The 18,498-nt window shown below is 36.4% G+C and overlaps 1 protein-coding gene across 4 annotated transcripts in view; it reads right to left on the reverse strand.

Moving 5' to 3' along the window:
- Positions 1 to 321: 321 nt before the first annotated feature.
- PHTF1 (putative homeodomain transcription factor 1) overlaps positions 322 to 18,498 on the reverse strand; it is a 46,361-nt gene continuing 28,184 nt past the window's right edge. For 3 of the 4 annotated variants that reach the window (XM_033093961.1, XM_033093963.1, XM_033093964.1), the window contains 14 exons: positions 17,198 to 17,354; positions 15,874 to 16,008; positions 14,530 to 14,689; positions 13,489 to 13,662; positions 13,288 to 13,377; positions 12,070 to 12,291; positions 9,189 to 9,317; positions 8,504 to 8,776; positions 7,618 to 7,749; positions 6,737 to 6,823; positions 3,280 to 3,435; positions 2,190 to 2,285; positions 1,632 to 1,757; positions 322 to 1,080 (listed from right to left, as the gene is read on the reverse strand). In XM_033093961.1, the coding sequence (XP_032949852.1) occupies positions 1,060 to 1,080; positions 1,632 to 1,757; positions 2,190 to 2,285; positions 3,280 to 3,435; positions 6,737 to 6,823; positions 7,618 to 7,749; positions 8,504 to 8,776; positions 9,189 to 9,317; positions 12,070 to 12,291; positions 13,288 to 13,377; positions 13,489 to 13,662; positions 14,530 to 14,689; positions 15,874 to 16,008; positions 17,198 to 17,354 (1,958 nt within the window). In that variant the 3' untranslated portion in view covers positions 322 to 1,059. The remainder of the gene's footprint in view (positions 1,081 to 1,631; positions 1,758 to 2,189; positions 2,286 to 3,279; positions 3,436 to 6,736; positions 6,824 to 7,617; positions 7,750 to 8,503; positions 8,777 to 9,188; positions 9,318 to 12,069; positions 12,292 to 13,287; positions 13,378 to 13,488; positions 13,663 to 14,529; positions 14,690 to 15,873; positions 16,009 to 17,197; positions 17,355 to 18,498) is intronic. The other variant, XM_033093962.1, reaches the window with a different exon arrangement.

Raw genomic sequence — 18,498 nt, forward strand, 5'->3', positions numbered from 1 at the left:
AAGTTTATAACTTACATAAAATTCACAAAATCTTACCATTGAAAAATGTCCAGGATTTCCATTTGCCTCAATAGGTTCTTCAAAACAGGTAACAGTAAGAATTATATGTAGACTACACTAGAGTTTTCATTACTGTGTATGTATATGCCTGCGTAATAGGGGATGCTGATAAGAAAATCTAAATCATCAAGGGCATAGTGTAGTGGAGATAGACCTGAAATTATACTAAGATTTGGATACATCAAAGTGCGTACCAGGTAAACTATTAATGCTTCACTTAGTACTGTGATAGGAAACCCAGCTCAGATGAGTTATATGGACACCATGTTGTGCAATGGATGGATGGATATGCATATACTTAAATTTCTCACACTGAATTACATTGCATATTTTATGCATGACCCTTTCACCAACATCTACATGGTTACTAGGTTAACCTCAAAATTATAATTAAAATTTTCTCCATTGTTTAACAGAAACTCACAGTTTAAAAGGTTACTTTTTCCTCCAATAACAACAAAAAAAGCCTACAAACGGAAATTCTCCAATAAAATTATTTTATTTGGGTTCAACCTAAAATAGTTTAAATTTGACCCCTCCATTTGCTAGAGAAATGAAATCTCCAATTCTATAGACTGTAATACAAAAGTACTGAATTTGCATATTTCCAACAAAGCATATTTGCTTCATGCTTGGGCATCTACCATAGTTACCCAAAAGACTATTTCCAGTAAATATATATAACTGTCACAGCACTGAAATGTCCAGAATGAATTTCCTAACTTAGACAGTTGTCCTTGCGTTACCAAAACACACAGTCTTTAGTCTCCTGACTATTCATATTATTTGAGAATCATGAAAATACAGGTTTTCAGCACACACGTCCAGCTGGAAAAGGATTGGTTCCTCTGAAAACACCATTCGTTAGATTAGGCTGAGTAGAGGGCACCTCTGTATATGAAGAAGCAGGTGGGTATCTCATGGTTTCTCCGGGCATATCTTTTCTTAATGGGTAAGTTGATGCCAGCAAGGGGAGCAAGTCCAGGCACATGGCTCAGCTTATGGTTTAATTTTCCACAGCTAAGAAAAGAAAATCACCAAAATAAGTTAGTTTTAAGACAAACGGGTGGGGTTTATAGGTACACTTACATGACTATGAACCAAGAACCCTTTACAAATAAGAAAAAGTATCGACTCTGGCAACAGCAACCACAGAATACCACAGAGGAAAAAACACTAAAAATCTCCAGGATCAAAAAGAACATACTGCAGTTGATGGGTTTTGGTTTTCATTCATTCTGCCTCTGTACATTTCCCTAGATCAACGGAAAACCCTTACCCAGCCCATGCTAGTAACTTGACATGAGACTCAAACTTGATTTTTTTGTTCCATTTGAGAGAATAGTCTATTGTACTTGTGTAATATGAGAAAACCTAAGCTGAGAAGCCTATGGACCACCAATCAAAATGTCTATCTCTTCAAGAGTTATTTCCTGCCAGCCTCTCTTTCTCTTTCTCTCCCTCTCTCTCTCTCTCTCTCACACACATACACAGAGTGAAGAACAAAGATCATTATTACATATAGTAAGTTTTAAGACTAAGGCAGATGCTAGAGTGGTAGTCACACTTACTCGTATATTAAATCCTAGAAGATCACTTATAACACCTGAGACGGCAGAAAGGATAACTACTCGTGTGATATTGTAGATTAAAGGATTCATTGTCAGCCCATAGAGTCGAAATGGTGTATCCAGTTCCTACAGAAACATGAAAGCACCGAGATGAGATACATGGCTTTTCAACAGCTATCAGTGATTCTGGGCTATTTTTTAAGTCTTGGGTGAGGGTGACCGCTTAAGGCCGTCTTTCTTTAATGTTCAATAGCTACCTTCAAAAAAAGCCTCTAATGGAGTTCACCTACTTTTCCATTAGCAAAGTTTTTAAAGGTGAATTCAAGCAATATGCTACTTGTGGTTCTTTTTTTTCTAAATGTAATTTAAGAAATATGACAGACATCAGCAATCACCAGAACCTGGGTAACAAGACAGGAAATTTTCTCTTATACAGTCATTAACCCAAAACTATGAAGTTGGCATTTTCAATCTACACAACTTGTTATTAAGGTCTTCTCGAAGAAGTAAAGCACGGATTTAAATGGTAGTAAACGTGTATCAGAGGAAACTACTTACTTTCAACAATTTGGTGGAGAGTTTTAATACATTGTTTACTAGGGTAAGCTGTTCTTTCTTATTTGGCTTTTTTTCCATCTTAAGATATAAATTAATCTAAGGGAAGGAATAAAGATTAAGGTAAAGGTCATAGAAAAAGATATATATACTGCACTGAATCTGGCACATTTTGAAAATCGTGTTTTCAAGTAAAATAAAATTGGAAATTCCAACAGCTATTTCTACAGAGCACATCTGCCATGTACCCTAGCCCCCACCCCTGTGGAGTCAAGTTTGGCACACGCACACACACACACACACAAAGTTATTTAATGAAGGAAAAAATGAGGAAGCAATTTAAATATCAAAACAATGAAAAATTTAATATTAATTATAATATAACAATTAGACTATAAACTCTTTGAGATTAAAAATGATATCCTCATTTTGGTATATCCCAAATAATCTAACATCCATATTAAACATTTTTGGAATGGAAGAAGATAGCTGTTTTTAACTTAGTCCTTATTTTATCTCTTACAGGAAAAATTCTCCACTATAATTCTAAAATAAGAAACTAATCACACCAAATGTTTTTATTTAAAACTTATAAACATGAAATTTTTTAAAATTTAAAAAAACTTCATACTACTCTATATTTATGAGAAACATTGCTCAATAATAATAGCTATTCACATAATAAAGAACAAGTATTTTCCAAACACTGAATGCACTCTATGGCTGATACAGAAGAAATTCAAGAAGCTTATTCTACGTATTTAAAAAACAAGAACTCTTAAGATCCAATATTTGATGTAAAATATGAGATTAAAAGTATGCTCTGTTCCCACCAATAAAAAAAAACTTTATAGTATCCAAAGTATTTTCAATCTATTAGATCTTACTTCATACAATCCTGGGAGCAGGTGGGGAAGATACTATCCACATTTTATAAAGAGGAAACAATTACATATGGAAACAATAGCAGAGTGACTTATAGCGTCACATGGCTAGAAAGGGTCAGAATCAGGACTCAACCCTGAATCTTCTGCACCAACCTTATTATGCCATCTCTAACCACTGAACCAAACTGAAAGGGGCCAATCAATACCTGTTCAGTAAGTAATATTGAAACATTGCTGTATTTCTTATTGGTTTCAGACCCCAATGAGGCCAGGCGCAGTAAAAAAAGCAGTAAAGCTGTTTCCCAGATCAAAAACTCCCAATTATAAGCATCATTCAGGAAAGTTTTATGTCCTTGGAGAACCTACATGAGGGACCAAAAAAAAAAAAAGTAGCGTTTTATTTGTCTTAAAATTTATAATTCCTCCTTTATGCTAGCAATTTAAAAACATTTACAAGCTACCAATATTTTAATATTCAAAGCAGAAGAATTTTAACTCATAAAGTACTATCTATCTAATTAGTCATTATGTATTTCTCTACATTTACTGGACTTTCTCCTCTGCATGAAACACAGCAAGGGTCTGGAAGTAACAAAGGAGGGAAACCTAATACAATAGGTAAAATAAGACAAATGCATTTCCAGCCTCTTTAGCCACCAGTATGCCCATTCACAATTATATGGTGACCATTTTTCCAAGTACTACATTTGCTTATGACTAGTAGTGCTCCCTAAAACACATGGACATATCTCACTGGTATTACTAGAAAATCCTGAGGCTCAGTTCTTTATTCCACTTTAGGATCTGAATAACAACAGCAGCAGTAGCAACCAGTTATCGAATGCCTGTTATATGGCAAGTTTTCTGGTAAAAGTTTTTGGATTTTTCAACATTTTTTTCTTGATCTGAAAGTAAAGAAATTTATTCAGGCAAGCCCAATGTAAAACGGAATTTACTGAAACATATACAGAGAATCCTCACAGAGACTAATTGCAGGCCTTTTGAAAAATAGGCAGTCACCAAGCAGCTGCCCTCTCCATCTCTCTTCCCCAGGGCCATATGGGCTCCCATCTCCACTCCTCTTAGCTAATTCCACTGCGTTGCAAGACTCTCGTTTACTGCTCCCCGCTACTTTGTCTTGTCCCAGCCTTAGTTTATCACAGCATCCTGCCGACCCCACTGACCCCTACTGACCTTTCTTCTCCAAAGTCCACCACTGATAGCTCGGGTTTTCACTTCTATTAAAAATTTTCAAAAGAGGGAATATGTTTAGCTTGCTCTGGGTCAGGTGTTCACTCCTGCCAAGTAGTTATAACGGGGGGAGGAAAGTAATAACTGGTAGCAACCGAGGCCCACCTCCTTAGCAGGTGATACAATTTGCTGTACAGCAATAGATAACTTATACACAAACCACAGCCAAACTGCTACAAAACCAAACACAAAGAAAAATTCTCTAAACCAGCCAGAGAAAAAGGATGCTATTTTTAAAAGAGCAGCCATAACAATAACAGGTGACTTCTCAAGATAAAATATGGAAATCAGAAGAACAATAGAATCCTACAAGTGCTAAAAGTAACTGGCAACCTAGAAATCTATACTCAGTGACAATATCCTTCAAACATGAAAATGATGAAAGACATTTTCAAACAAAAACAGAGAGAATTCATCACCAGCAGATTCTTCAAGCAGGAGGAAAATAATCCAGAGAACAACAGAAATGCAAGAACTAATGAAAAGATATGGAAAGGATAAACATGTAGGTAAATATAAATGAATAACTGACAACAAAAAATAATAATTACATCTTGTGGGTTTAAAATGTATGTAAAATTTAAATGAAGGACACTAATAATACAAAAAGTGAATGGATAAATGAGATAAAGTGCTCTAAGGTCCTAGCGTTATCGAGGAAGAGGTAAATTAATAATTTTATTAGACTATAATAAGCTTAGGATGTTAAGTTGTAATCTCTGAGGTGACTAGTAACAAAAGAACATATAACAAGTTAACAGGATTAAACAGACTATTAAAGAATATTTGATGGACAAAAGATGGCAAGAAAGGAGAGAAAATAGGAAAATTAACAGGTAGATCAAATAGGAATCAAATCATATTTGTAGTTATAATAATTACATTAAGTTTAAATGGGCCAGATACTCCAAAACACTACGACTGTTAGGCTGGATAAGAAATAAGAAATAAAAAAAGGACATGCTGATTACAAGAAACACAATTAAATATAAAATCAAAATAAATGAAATAGGGTAGACAAAGATATAACATGTAAAAACTAGGGAAAGGACAGATGGTATAAATTGATATCAAATACAGCAGATGTTAAGAAACATAACATTAGAAATAGAGACATTTCATAAGGTCCATGAAAGATAAAGACCTAACACTATTCCAGATTAAAGGAGACTAAAGAGACATGACAACTAAATACAATATGTGATCCTCAATTGGATCCTGGATTGAGAAAAAAAGTAACTATAAAGGACATAAAAGTCAATCCACCAAGATGGGTAACAATTCTAAATCTGTATGCACTCAGTTCCATAGTTTCAAAACATATACAGCAAAAACTGACAAATACAAGGAGAAAAAGATAAATCCACCATGACAGTAGACTTGAACATACTTCTACCAATGGCTGACAGAATAAGCAGACCAAAAAAGTGAGTAAAGGATATACCCTGTTTCCCCATAAATAAGACCTAGCTGGACAATCAGCTCTAATGCATCTTTTGGAGCATTAATATAATAAATTAATAGAAGACGTGGTCTTATTTTACTAAAATATAAGACCAGGTCCTACTATATAATACAATATAAGACCAGGTCTTTTATTAATTTTTGCTCCAAAAGACGCAGTAGAGCTGATTGTCCAGCTAGGTCTTATTTTCAGGGAGACACGGTAGGAGATTTCACAACTAATAAACTTGGACTAATTTTTATATAGAGAACATTGTTCCCTAAATGACAGAATATAAATTCTTTCAAAGTGCTGGTGGAAGATTTAATAAAACTAGGTAATAAAGCAAGCCTCTACATATTCAAAGGACTGAAAACATTCAGAGTATGTTCTCTGAACACAGAAGAATTCAGTTTAAACTCAATAAATGAGAAAGTGTATGATAAACCTGTAACTTCTTACAATGGAGACAGCACAGATATGCCAAAAACACAAAATACATACAGGGCCCTGTCAAAAAGGACACAAGAAGGGACTTCAAGGATCTCCTACTGTTCAAATCTGAACAATTTAGGCATCAAAACAAATACAGTAATAGGTCATAGTTCACTGGATAAAAACAAGAATGCATGAGTCCATAGTATAATAAACGAATGAGTGAATGAATGAATGGGAAAGAAAGAAAAGGTCTACCTTCGAGTGAGAACTAATAAATGTAGAAGAAATGATGGAGTCAGAAAAATCACTACTTTGCCACCATTGTGGTATGACAGTCTTATCATCAGTCAAAGATTAGCAACGAAAATTAAATTAGCATGCCCTTAAGAGTTTTCAAAATCACCTTTATTCTCATTTCAAAAGTTAGGAAAATTAACAAGTGTTCAAAATGGCAGAAGAAATTTAGACACATTAAAAATATATATACTTAAACACAGTGAAGTGGTCTAAAACAGGTATGGACTGTTTACCTGGGCACAACAAATGAAAGCAATCGAAAGGGTCAGGAGGAAGACTGATGACACAACCACATCCACGGAACGCTGCGGCCCCCGCCTCTGTGGGGTGAGACACACGGGTTCACATGTTAGGTCAGAGACAGCAGCAGCCTCGGTAATGCGAACATCAACTTTAATAAGCAGTTTCTGACACAGGACTTGAACATAGTTTGGACATCTTCAACTTTAATTTTCTCATAAATATTCTTGTAAAAGACCTACAAACCTTTAGCCTTTAGGTTATTCTTCCTAATTCACAGGAGACTCTAGTTACTGAGTTGTAAGAGGTGAGAATAGATAAGAGTAGAATGGTAAATTAGTAGATCCCGTAATTAAACACAAACAGTAACCATAGTAGCGATGCAAAATAATTCAGTGTTCTCCCTCATTCTCTAAGGGTATCAGAAAGCCTTCTAGGGCCTCTCCCTCTCTTCTGTCCCTCAAGAATAGCGGCATAACATTATCGTGTACAATTGACAGGACTTGAACATAATTTGGACATCTTCAACTTTAATTAAGAACTGAAATCCATGCTGCTCCAAATTAAGGGCGTGACTGATTTACTGACTTATTTTCAGCTGGCATATTTCCCACAAAGTCAGACAAAGGTGCAATAGTCAATTTATCACTCTGCCCTAGGAATTTAAATTTTCTTTTCCTTTTCTAAGCTCTTCCTTACTTACCTCTAGCAGCTTTGCAGATGTGTTACTTCCAGCAAGTCTATCAGCCACTAATATAATCTATCCAGTACCTACAACTACACTGCCTATTGAGTATCAGCTGCCAGAACTTTCAATGAGCATGTTTCCTGCATATTTTTGCATATTCTTCTATGTTAATCAAATAAAACTCACCTTTAGAAAGGAACGCAATGATAACCATATCTTAATGTTCTCCACCTTTTTAAGTCTGAAATGAGGTATTTCATATTTCCTAGCTTTCCTGGCAGAAGTAATATGGCTGAAGAGTTTTGCAAATAAAAACCTCTAGAGGAGATTAAAAAAAAAAAGACAAAGTGAAATGTACATGTCTCTGGGTACTTACATAATTGTAAACAATATCCCCAGCATATAAAAATTGTTAAAAGAATGAAATTCTAATCGGTGATCACTAAGGCAGTGAAAAACTTTGTTAACAGCTCACTACCCTGTTGCTTGCAAAGCACATGATATAGTAATATACTTCTGCACAACATGGCGCACTCTTGACATTTTCAACGAATATTCTTTGCAGAACTTGGTGAATTCCCAACTTCACCAACAAATGTTTATACAGAAGTCTGGCTTACTCTCAAATTCCATTTCCATTCAAAATCATGTTTTTTTATACATATCAATACACTAAATCCTCAATCCCTAACTGTTATCAAATTTCAATCCTTTAAATTCTCACTGGGCCCTTTTTTACAGAAACATTTTAACCATGAGAATTACTACACACGCTACGGATGAAAACCAGCAAAGGCACACTGAGGCACAGGTGCTAAGTTAGCTAAGAGCACTCGCTGACTGAGCCACTGACTCCTACACGTGGGTGCAGCAAAATCCCAGATTACAGCAAGTTATCTGTGAACAATCAGTGTCACAAGTGTTAAACCCACAAACACCGAAAGCCTACTGACCCATCTTCATTGCCCACATTAACTTTTGGAGAAAGAAGAAGTCAAGAGGACAAAAACAACTCAATGGACTATCATAGACAAAAGTAGAGGTAAGAAATTTTACGAAAGTTTCTACCAACCTGTTTATATGTTCTCTCTGCCACACACATCATAAAGAAAAACATCCACGTAAGACACAATCGTTCAAAAAAATTAATTAGAGACAAAATAATAATAGGTGTAACAGGTGGTGCCCCACAAAAGAGAGCAACAATCTCCTCTGCTGAAATGGACTTGAGCTGGTCAAGGCTCTTCTCACGGAAAAGTCGATATAAAAAAGGAAAAAATGCTAATCCGATGGTGACGGCATTTCCCAGCATCTGATAACCTACTCCTTGCTGATACGCGTTAACCTGGGAATTAATTCAATATGTCCATCATTACTGTATAGCTGAATGGAGTTATGAAGCAGTATTTACCAAATATGATTTGATTATTAAAAACTAAATCTATTTTAAATCTAAAAGAAATACAAATAAAAATAATGTACAGACTTATGATTTTTAGATCTTATTAAAAATAAGCCTGACATGAGACAAGGAATATTTGTAGAGTCTAACTGAACAATTGATCATGTTCATAGAGACCTCCGGAACAAATTCAAAAAATACTACCACATAAAGATTCTGACTACAAAATTAAAAATACATATATTTGTGTTTCAAAAGCAGAGTCAGTGTTTTGATCACTATATAAATTCTATGAAATAGCTGCTGATCACTAAATAGATTTTTTTGGAAAATCTGAAAAGTTATTAAATCTTACCCTGCTCATAATGATGCCACTTATTTCCAACACAGACATATCCATCTTTTTGCACTCATTTCCTTCCCAGATTATTGCACTAACTCGATCAGAGGCAGGACTTGAGTTCTGAAGCCAGAATAAATGATTCTAAGAAGAAAAACAGAAAACAATTTCTATCCAGTCCTTCTTTCTTTCCTCCATTAGATCTTCCCCCTTTGTCCATCTCCCGGGCTCACTTCCCCAGTGGTCGGCCTCATCGCTCTATTTCCTCTGCTGACAAAGCTCATCACTCCAGCTCCCACTTCCATGGGCTGACTTCTGGTCCTTTTTTCTTTACTAAGCCATTTCCTTACCTGGAGAGGGGCTAACTGTCTTCTATAACGACAGGCAGTAGGGTTGCATGATCTCCAAGTTTGCTCTCCTCTCTAAACTTGTGCAAGTGAGGATAAGCTTGGTGTATTCACAGGATTTAAGGAGGAAAGTATTTCTAGAGCAACACAACTATACTGTGGGTAGCAGGAAGTTAGGTATGAGAGATGCTAACAGGTTTTAGTTACCACATGAGTAACTGAGGACTTAAGCCTCTCTCTAGTCTAATCAGGACACAGCAAAGCATAGCAAGCTCAAGAGAGGGTCGCAATGAGAAAGCCCCATTTCCTCTGCCACATCATGTCTTCAAGTACCAGCTCCAGTGCCATTTCACCCACATGGTCCTCTCTGATCACCACAAGCCTCATCTGGCCCTTTTCTGAAATTGAAAACCTTATAGTCCATATCAAATAAGCATCTAATTATACACTGCTTTTTGAGTGTCCTCTACTTGTTTCCCATATAATCATCTTATCCCAAACTAAAGTGAAGTTTCTAATAAATATGATTTATTCACTTTCTACCACAATGCTCAGCATAATGCTGATGGGCATTTATTGAGTCGATCATTGATTTGGCTAAAAAAAATATGTATTAAGTACCTACTACGTAACATACACTATGGATACAATGGTGAACAAGATAAATGTGGTCCTTTACGTCATGAAAGACACAAGATTAAATGAAGCTACTATACAGCGCGATAAGGGGAGCAGAGTGTGCTAATTTAGGAGTACATAGGAAAGGCTTCCTGGAAAAGTATCAGTTGAGCCAAGACCTAAAAAATCAAGAGAAGTGAGCCAAAGGAGTGGGTATTGGAGAAAAGTGAGTTCCAGGCAAAGAAGCCAGGGTGTGTGAAGGCACATGAAAGACGGCACGTTTCAGAAACTGGAAGTAGTTCATTTGAGTTAAAGTACACCACTGGAGGAGCGGGGAAGGAACAGTCAGAGATGAGCCTGTATCAGACAAATAGAGGAACAGAAACAAATAATCCAGAAGGGATTTCAAGAGGAGTGGTATCAGTTTTGTATTTTAGAAACATCACGCTGGCGGCAGTGTGGAAAATGAAACAACGGGGAGTCAGCTTAGGGGGGGCTACTGTAATGACCCAGGTGAGAGCTGACAATGATGGTGTGTACCAAGCAGGGCAGACGCGAGAGGGCAGATGAATCGAGAGGAAGTGATCACCCATCAGAAACATGGTGAAGAGAGTGAAGTCATGAATGACCCACCAGCCTTGAGTGGTTAGTGGTGGCATTCAGAAATGCGGGGACTAAAAGAAGAGCAGCTTAGGTGGGGGGACTGGGAAAAGAGTTCCATGTGACATGGTGAGTGTATCTTACCTACTGATTCTTCTATATGCCTTAATATTATATTGCCGATCCCCAAAGTGCAAAGGAGGTCGAGACCATCGTGATGCTGCACGTAACTGCTGAGGGCTAATGTCACTTAGACGCCTCGTCAGATGAATGTAAGGAATATTTATAATCAAACTTTGCAAGCAACAGTAGAGAAAGAAGCTTAAAAGCTTAATGAGAAAATGTATGTTGTTTCTAATTTTTAAAAATTGTATACATTTAATGAAGGATTTTTTTTCTCATAAAACTGTGTAAGTAACCTAAATCAATGGTATCTTAGAATCAAGAAAAGTCAATAATTAAATGCATATCCTTCATCTACTATTTGTAAGTCACTGTGGAAATATTTAGCCTAAAAAACAAAAAAACAAAGAAGAATCATGACTACTGTCAAACATCTGGAAGGTTGCTATGAGAACAGTTTCTTAATCATTCAATACGTCCAGCAGTGTATCAAGCTGTCTCATGAAATCACAATCATTCCAGCTCCAGAAGTATTTAAGTAGAGGTTTGATTTGGCCTCTGAAGGTTTGATTTATATTCTTCGCCAGGCATTGTGCTATGTCTCTAACAAGCAGGACTTTACATTATCTTCCTCAGACATGTCACACCATTCCTAAGACATGGAGACTATTACTGCCATGTGATGGGTGCGTGGTGAACAAATTTCAACAGGTGTAGAATGAATTCCTACATCGGATGGAAGGTTGAAATATCTCCTAAGGAATATCCAATTCTAGGCTGTCTGACTTCATGTATTAATATAAAACCTAAAATTAAAAGCATCATTTGGTTTATACACTATTTGAGAAGCAAGCAACACCATTTCCTAGTAACTCATATATAATACAGGGATGTCTGTAAAAACGTAATATGAGGTTGATGTATCATTCAAACAACCTCGCTCATATACTCGTAAAATGAATATTAAGGATCACTCTAAGGAAAATAATGAGCAAAAGTATTATGAAGAAAAACGTAGGTTAGGGCAATTCTAGAGTACCCCCTTCCAAATTCTAACCCCAACATCTTCATTTACAAGCTATGCTCAATTTTCTCATCTCTAAATTTGAGATTATAACAGTACCCACCTTACAGGATTATTATAAAGTGTACAGTGCCTGGCACATGGTAAATACACAATATTAGCTATTACCATCACCTTTACGTACCTGCTGAAAAACATCCTCTTTGGGGTCACGTTTGGTCCCTGAGTGAAGGGTATTCACATGGGCCCCCTCACTGTCACTGGTGACAGATGACCTGCACTCTGGACCATGCAGCAGGTCATCCCATAACATATCCTCGGTCTCCGAGTCATGGCGGGTGCTTTCTGAGTCTCTTCTCAACATGTTGAGGTTTCGAGAACCTCCACTCACACCAGATCTAGAGCCCTTTAAAGGAAAACAAAACAACATTTTTTCATTCATTCTAAAAAAACAATTACCTATCTGAAATAAAACGAAAACGAGTTATCTATGGGGATGGCTGGCAAGCTTTCATAAGCTGATAACCATGTATTCATCTGTTCACAAGGCTTCACATAATACATTTTAATATTCAAATGTTAAACTCTGATGACTCTCTAACAAGCAGGACTTTAAAAGGACTCCCTCTGAGAGGTTACTGGCAAGTTAGGGGATTGTTCAACTAAGGTGTCCTGGGGTGGAGTGGCTCCTGCAAGCCTTTCCAGAGGACCGAGCCTGGACGTAGGCATGGCTGAGCCCTCTAACACACAAAGCTTCCCCTATTCTAAACATTGTGAGGTGACTATAGATCTAGTCACGTCCGGGGGCCTGGCCAAACACAGAAAAGGGTAATCCGCAGAGAAAAGGACGGACCACCCAGCTCTCCTGCGGTACAAACATAAAGATGAAAGTCTGTCCTTGACCCCGACTGCTTCATCATTCAAAACCAAACCCACATCCCCACCATCGACCCTGCCCACCTCTGAGTTATTATACTCCAGGCATATAATATGCCCATCAGCCTTCCAGATGGGATTCCCTGCTCCCACCTCTCGGGGGTCCTTTCCCAAGTCTGGCCTCAGCAGTGTCGATCCCACTTAACATGGGAACAAAAGGTGCTTAGGAATAAACTCCGTATTCTAAGTGAACATTAAGTAAGCTTCCCATCTTTTGAGGACTGAGTAGCCTCTTTCTGAGCGTCAGCAATGATACTTTTAAAATCAGAGTCAAAGTGAAAAGAGGTCCTTCTTTTTCTGAGGGCAGGTAGTCATATAGAAGCTGCCAGATAGATGGACAGGCGGCTAAGGCAGGAGAGGGGCAGGCAAATATAAACACGACTTCAGGACAACCAATTGAAAAGGAATGGATAATGTTATTAGACTGGAGAATACTCTTTCAACAGCGATCTCTCAAAAGTATTACCTGACTGAAGGCTGCTGATTCAAATTCTGATTCGGCCAGACTATCTGAATCCCGCACAACATGACACCAGTTCGTCGTGGTTTTCTTTACCTGCCAAAAAATCAAGCCAGCACACAATAGGAAAGCATGTTAAGTGCCCTGTTACTGCTCAAGGATTTAGGCGTTAATGCCTATCCTTTTGTAAACTAAAAGACAAATTACCTGAGAGTTTATGTGCCTTGAGAGTATTGATTTTCTGTTCTTGACTTCACAACCATTGTCACTAGAGGCCCCTTCCACGCTACGACGCAGTATCATCATCTGTGTCCGGGCTTCACCATCTTCCTCACTCGACAGCTCATCTGACATCCCATTACCCACCTGTTCCAAAGCCTCCTGTAAAGAGAACAGTAATTCCTTCACCGAGGGCAGCCCAAAATACACTGGTAAACTGCACACGTAAAAATAAAAAACCATGTAAAACTAAGAAGCAGCAAAAGGCAACAAAACCCAAACTGAACAAACTTATACAGGGCTTGGTCTCAATAAAGAAAAGTACTGAATTGGCAACTAAATAGCCTAAATAATGAGGCAGCGTTATGCAGCGCTAAGAGGCACAGGCTCCAGCCAAACTCTAACTCTGAATCACAGCTCATCTGCTTCTTAGCTGTGTAACCTTAGGCAAGTTTCTGTATGTCTCTGAATCTGTTTCTTTGTCTGAAAAGCAATGATAATAAAAGCTCCCAGTTCCCAGAGTTGCTGGGAAAAAAATGAAAGGAGTTACTACATGTAAAGACTTAGAATAGTACCTAGTTGTAGCAATGACACAAAAATATTAGCTACTTGTGTAACTATGAAATGCTCCAGTTTAACAAATGAGAAAAACTATTTCAAGACTATCAAGTAGAAGTGTTGCTACAGACACAGAGCAGAACATCTGTACCTAAACCTAGAAAACAGTTTCCCGAACTGTAATCACGCCATCACTGACTGTGGAATATGACACAGCCGCCTCTGCACTAACCTGGTTATTAAACCTCCCAGCCTACTGCTGAGGCTGGATCACTAGCAGAAGCAGTAACAAGTTCTTGTCCTAGAAATCAGAATAAGCTACAGTCACCTTTTCATGTTCTTAACTTATTTGTTAAGACAAATTATGCACACCTATTAGCATCTATTTTGTTGTGATTCTAGCAGTCTAAGAATAGGAAAATTTTACATGGGAAAGAAAAGATGTCATATTTATACTCATCGAAATCTTACCCTACGGCACTTTTCTTCATCGGAAAATTTTGCTTTCTCTGTCGTTTGCCACATTTTAATATCTGGTCGACACTGTCTCTTCTTAATGACAGGATGCAGATTACTTGAGTCATTGTCCGTTTTGGTCCCTTTGTTACATATTAATTTTACTCTTTCAATCCTATTTTTTCAAAAAGGACAAAAGATTACTGACTAGTTTTCTGAAAGTAATATCTTCCATGAAATGATTCTCTTCTGAGGAGTACAATACCTTATTCTGGATATCAAGAAAATTCAGAAATCATATTTTTCAGATTTCTAGCTTGCTAAAGGTACAGAAAGACTCATGGATAATCCCTAGTCTCGAAGACTCATGTCACTTAATTGAGAGGAAGCCTGGACTTCAGTTTTGCACAGGAAGTGGTTCCCAGTCTTCTCCACTTTCCTTCTCAGACACAAGGCCAATCCCTACCTCACACCTGTAGGTGACATTGGACAGAATGTCCTCCCTTCTCCGGGTCCCTCAAAGCCTGACATCTCTCAGCTTCTTCATGACTCCTGCTGACTACTTCACCCCAGAAAAATCACTCCATCTGTTGAATCGCATGGCCTCTCGGCAGCATGTAATCATTTATACTTTTTTTTTTTTTACATTGCTGTGACTGCATCGTACCTGCTACTCTTCTCTTCCTAACTGGATGGTAAAATCACTGAGAATGGGGATTCCCAGTGCCCAGTACAATGTTCAATACGAAGAACTCAAACACCTCAACAAAAGAGTGGAGTACAGACATATCTTTAGAAAAGTATGTGAACATACTTCTCATCTTCAAAAAAGGAATTGCAAAAGAACTTTATTTCTGAGTCACACTCATTAATAGATGGCAAAATAAATATTTCTCTGAGTCATACTGGTGCTGTCACAGCCTGCCAAATCATGAAGGAGGCAGAATTTGTCTTGGATCCACTTCTCTTTGTCCTATAGCCCTGCACACCATTCTAAGAAGGGCGCAGCTTTCACACTGTAACATACCTCATCTTTTTAAAATCCTTCTTTTTCTCATCTTTCTCCCAGATGGCTTAAAATAGTTACCCTTTCAGAGTATTTGCATTTCTGTAATCTTATGATCTAAAAAATCATTAAAGCTCAAACAGAATGAAACTCTGATGGTAGATTACTGGATTTACAGGTAACACGACAGACAACAGAGACATTTTAAGTAATTCATTCTAAAGCCCTAAAATTCACACCACAATGATAATATGCTTCCACTACGTATTCCTATGACCTAATCAGATTATGTACCATGTAAATACTAATAAGAATACAAAATCAAGTAAAAATTCCATTGTAAGACTTCCCACCTGTTGCCAAAGAGAGTCCCCCAAAAACCACGAATATAGGGTACAGGTCCCACAGTTTCTACTTCTTTGACTTTATCAGAGGAGTTATTTCCATTTTCTCGGCTCCCATCACCATTTACGGTTTTTCGTAATTTTCTATAAAAAAATAATACTTCAATAACTTCAGATTATTCAAGACCTTTTCTACTTCTGCCCTAAATATCCTTCTAGGAAACTATAGTAACAGATTACTACATGAAATTAAATATGGTGAACTTCATGTAATGAGGACAAATGTGCAGGAATATATCTGATTTAAGGGCAAAAACAGGTTCCAAGCAAGTCCTGGCTTATCATTTTGTTCGGTCATTAAAGAGAACTGCTATTCAAAAAGATTACGAGAAGAAAAATTTTCACCTGTATGATTGAGAGTCTTTTTAGGTACCACTGGCAGAAGGAACAATTTCTTTAAATATAGACGTCGGAAATCTACCAATTTGGCACATTTAATCAGGAGATCACAAAATAATAGCAACTGATCACTTATTGATATCCTATGCAGTTAAAAGAGATATCCTAGAAATACCAATGAGACATAGCACATTTGATTTCCTCAGCAAACATTAAATCGATTGAACTGAATTTTCAAGGAACCTTCTTTTTTGGAGAAAAAATTTGTTTTGAAAATCACATTCATAAATAAGAATAAATATGTTAAAATTCATTGCACCAAATGAAAAAAATCTTATTTAGTAGTTACTTAGGGGAACAAAAATCTAGATATTCTGAGGAAAGATTATACTACATATACTTAAGAAAGCTTTAACAATTTCAAAACCCACACATAGCACATAACCAATGAAAACATGACATGAATTCAATGTGTAGAAAAAAGTCAATCTTTATTAAAAATTTAGAACACTTAGAAATCCATTTTTCTTGTTAATTATTGAAAAAAGGTAAAATTTTAGTAGCACTAACCCAATGTATTAAGATCCTTGTTTATAGTGAATTTTCAAATTTTGATTAAGACTGAATTTTGAAGAATGTCTATTCAAAATCAGTAAAAATTTTAATAAAGAATACTACAGGAATAGTACAGGAATTTTCTTTTTAGCAACTCTATTTAATGACAAAAATCCCACACTGGATTAAAAATTCATGACAAGGTTTCTTAACATCAAGGAGAAAAGTGAAAAGTGAAACATTTATTTTTTTTTAAGCCAAGAAATAATGAAAATTATATGCAACTTGGTATTTTTATTACTTTAATCAAAGATTTTGTAAATGTCGACCATGCCTCTCCCAGAAAACATACAACTCCATGTGTAATTTCTCATCTCACCTTCGTCTCCGATTTCCATTATTTCCTGATGGCCTGGTTAGCTGAGTTGACACAATTTGACAGTGGACAGTTCCCATGAGTAACATAAGGCACAAGGGTCCAAGTACTTCACTTACATTCACAATAGGCATCATAAAATACAACACGAGTGCTATCACTAAAAAGAAGAGATTTCAAAATGTAAAATATTAGGGCTCAGCTCTAGCAGTTACATAAATTATTTCTACAAAAAAATCTATCATTTAAAAAAGTACACAAGTGAAAGCACATAATTTCCTATAATACAATCTACCTGCCCATTAGCTGAGTAATTCAGCTTTCTGGCAGTACAATAATCTTATGAGAATAATCATACAAATTGATGATGCAGAAAATAAAGCCCAGCAATAGGCCATAGTATACATGAAAATCTACTATATATAATTTATTTCAACAACAATGAAATAAATTCTTCAATAACAAACTCAGGAAAATATTTAACTTTCTCCTTATTAGTGACCAAAGAAATGCACAGTAAATGAGCAGAATTCTAGTTTCTGTATGTCAAATTAGTTAACAATTTTTAAATTATAATAATGCTGGTAAGATTGTGGTAAAACAGGCACTCTCATCCACTGCTTTTCAAAAGAATTACGTCACCAACAATTTCACTATATGTACTAAAAGCCTTAAAATGTTGACACTCTTTGGTCTGTTAATTCTGCTTCAGAGAATAAATGCTTAAAAAATATAAAATATGAAACATTTTATTCATGATGGCATTAAGAGGGAAAAAAAAAAACAGAAACAACCTAAATGCTCACCGTATGGAAACAGTTATGTAGGTGACAGTTTTATAAAATTTTATATAATGGAACATTAAGCAGCCTTAAAAAGGCATTTATGGTAAATCCATTATGATAGACTTATACAGACATTAAAATGAGTTTTAAATGATGGCATGTTCATAAAATGGAATATTATACAGCCATTAAAATGATAGTTATGAAGACTTAATTACGATTCAGTAAAATTTAAAATTCAGTCCCTTATTCACACTAACCACATTTTGAGCGCTCAGTGGCCAACAGTTACCATATTGGGCAGTGCAGACATAGAACATTTCATCATCCCAGAAATTCTATTGGATGGCACTGCCATGACTTTAAAAAATTAAAGGTTTGTAAATTCATAGATATATTTTCATTCTATAACTTAAACAATTCAAGAAAAATGAACATGAAGAAAACAAAAATCACCCTAACTCCTCTCAACCTAAACCAACCTTCACTAATCTGTTCTCATTCACGTCTTTTTGCACA

Source organism: Rhinolophus ferrumequinum, chromosome 22 (assembly GCF_004115265.2).
Source record: "Rhinolophus ferrumequinum isolate MPI-CBG mRhiFer1 chromosome 22, mRhiFer1_v1.p, whole genome shotgun sequence".
Taxonomy (NCBI): Eukaryota; Metazoa; Chordata; class Mammalia; order Chiroptera; family Rhinolophidae; genus Rhinolophus; species Rhinolophus ferrumequinum.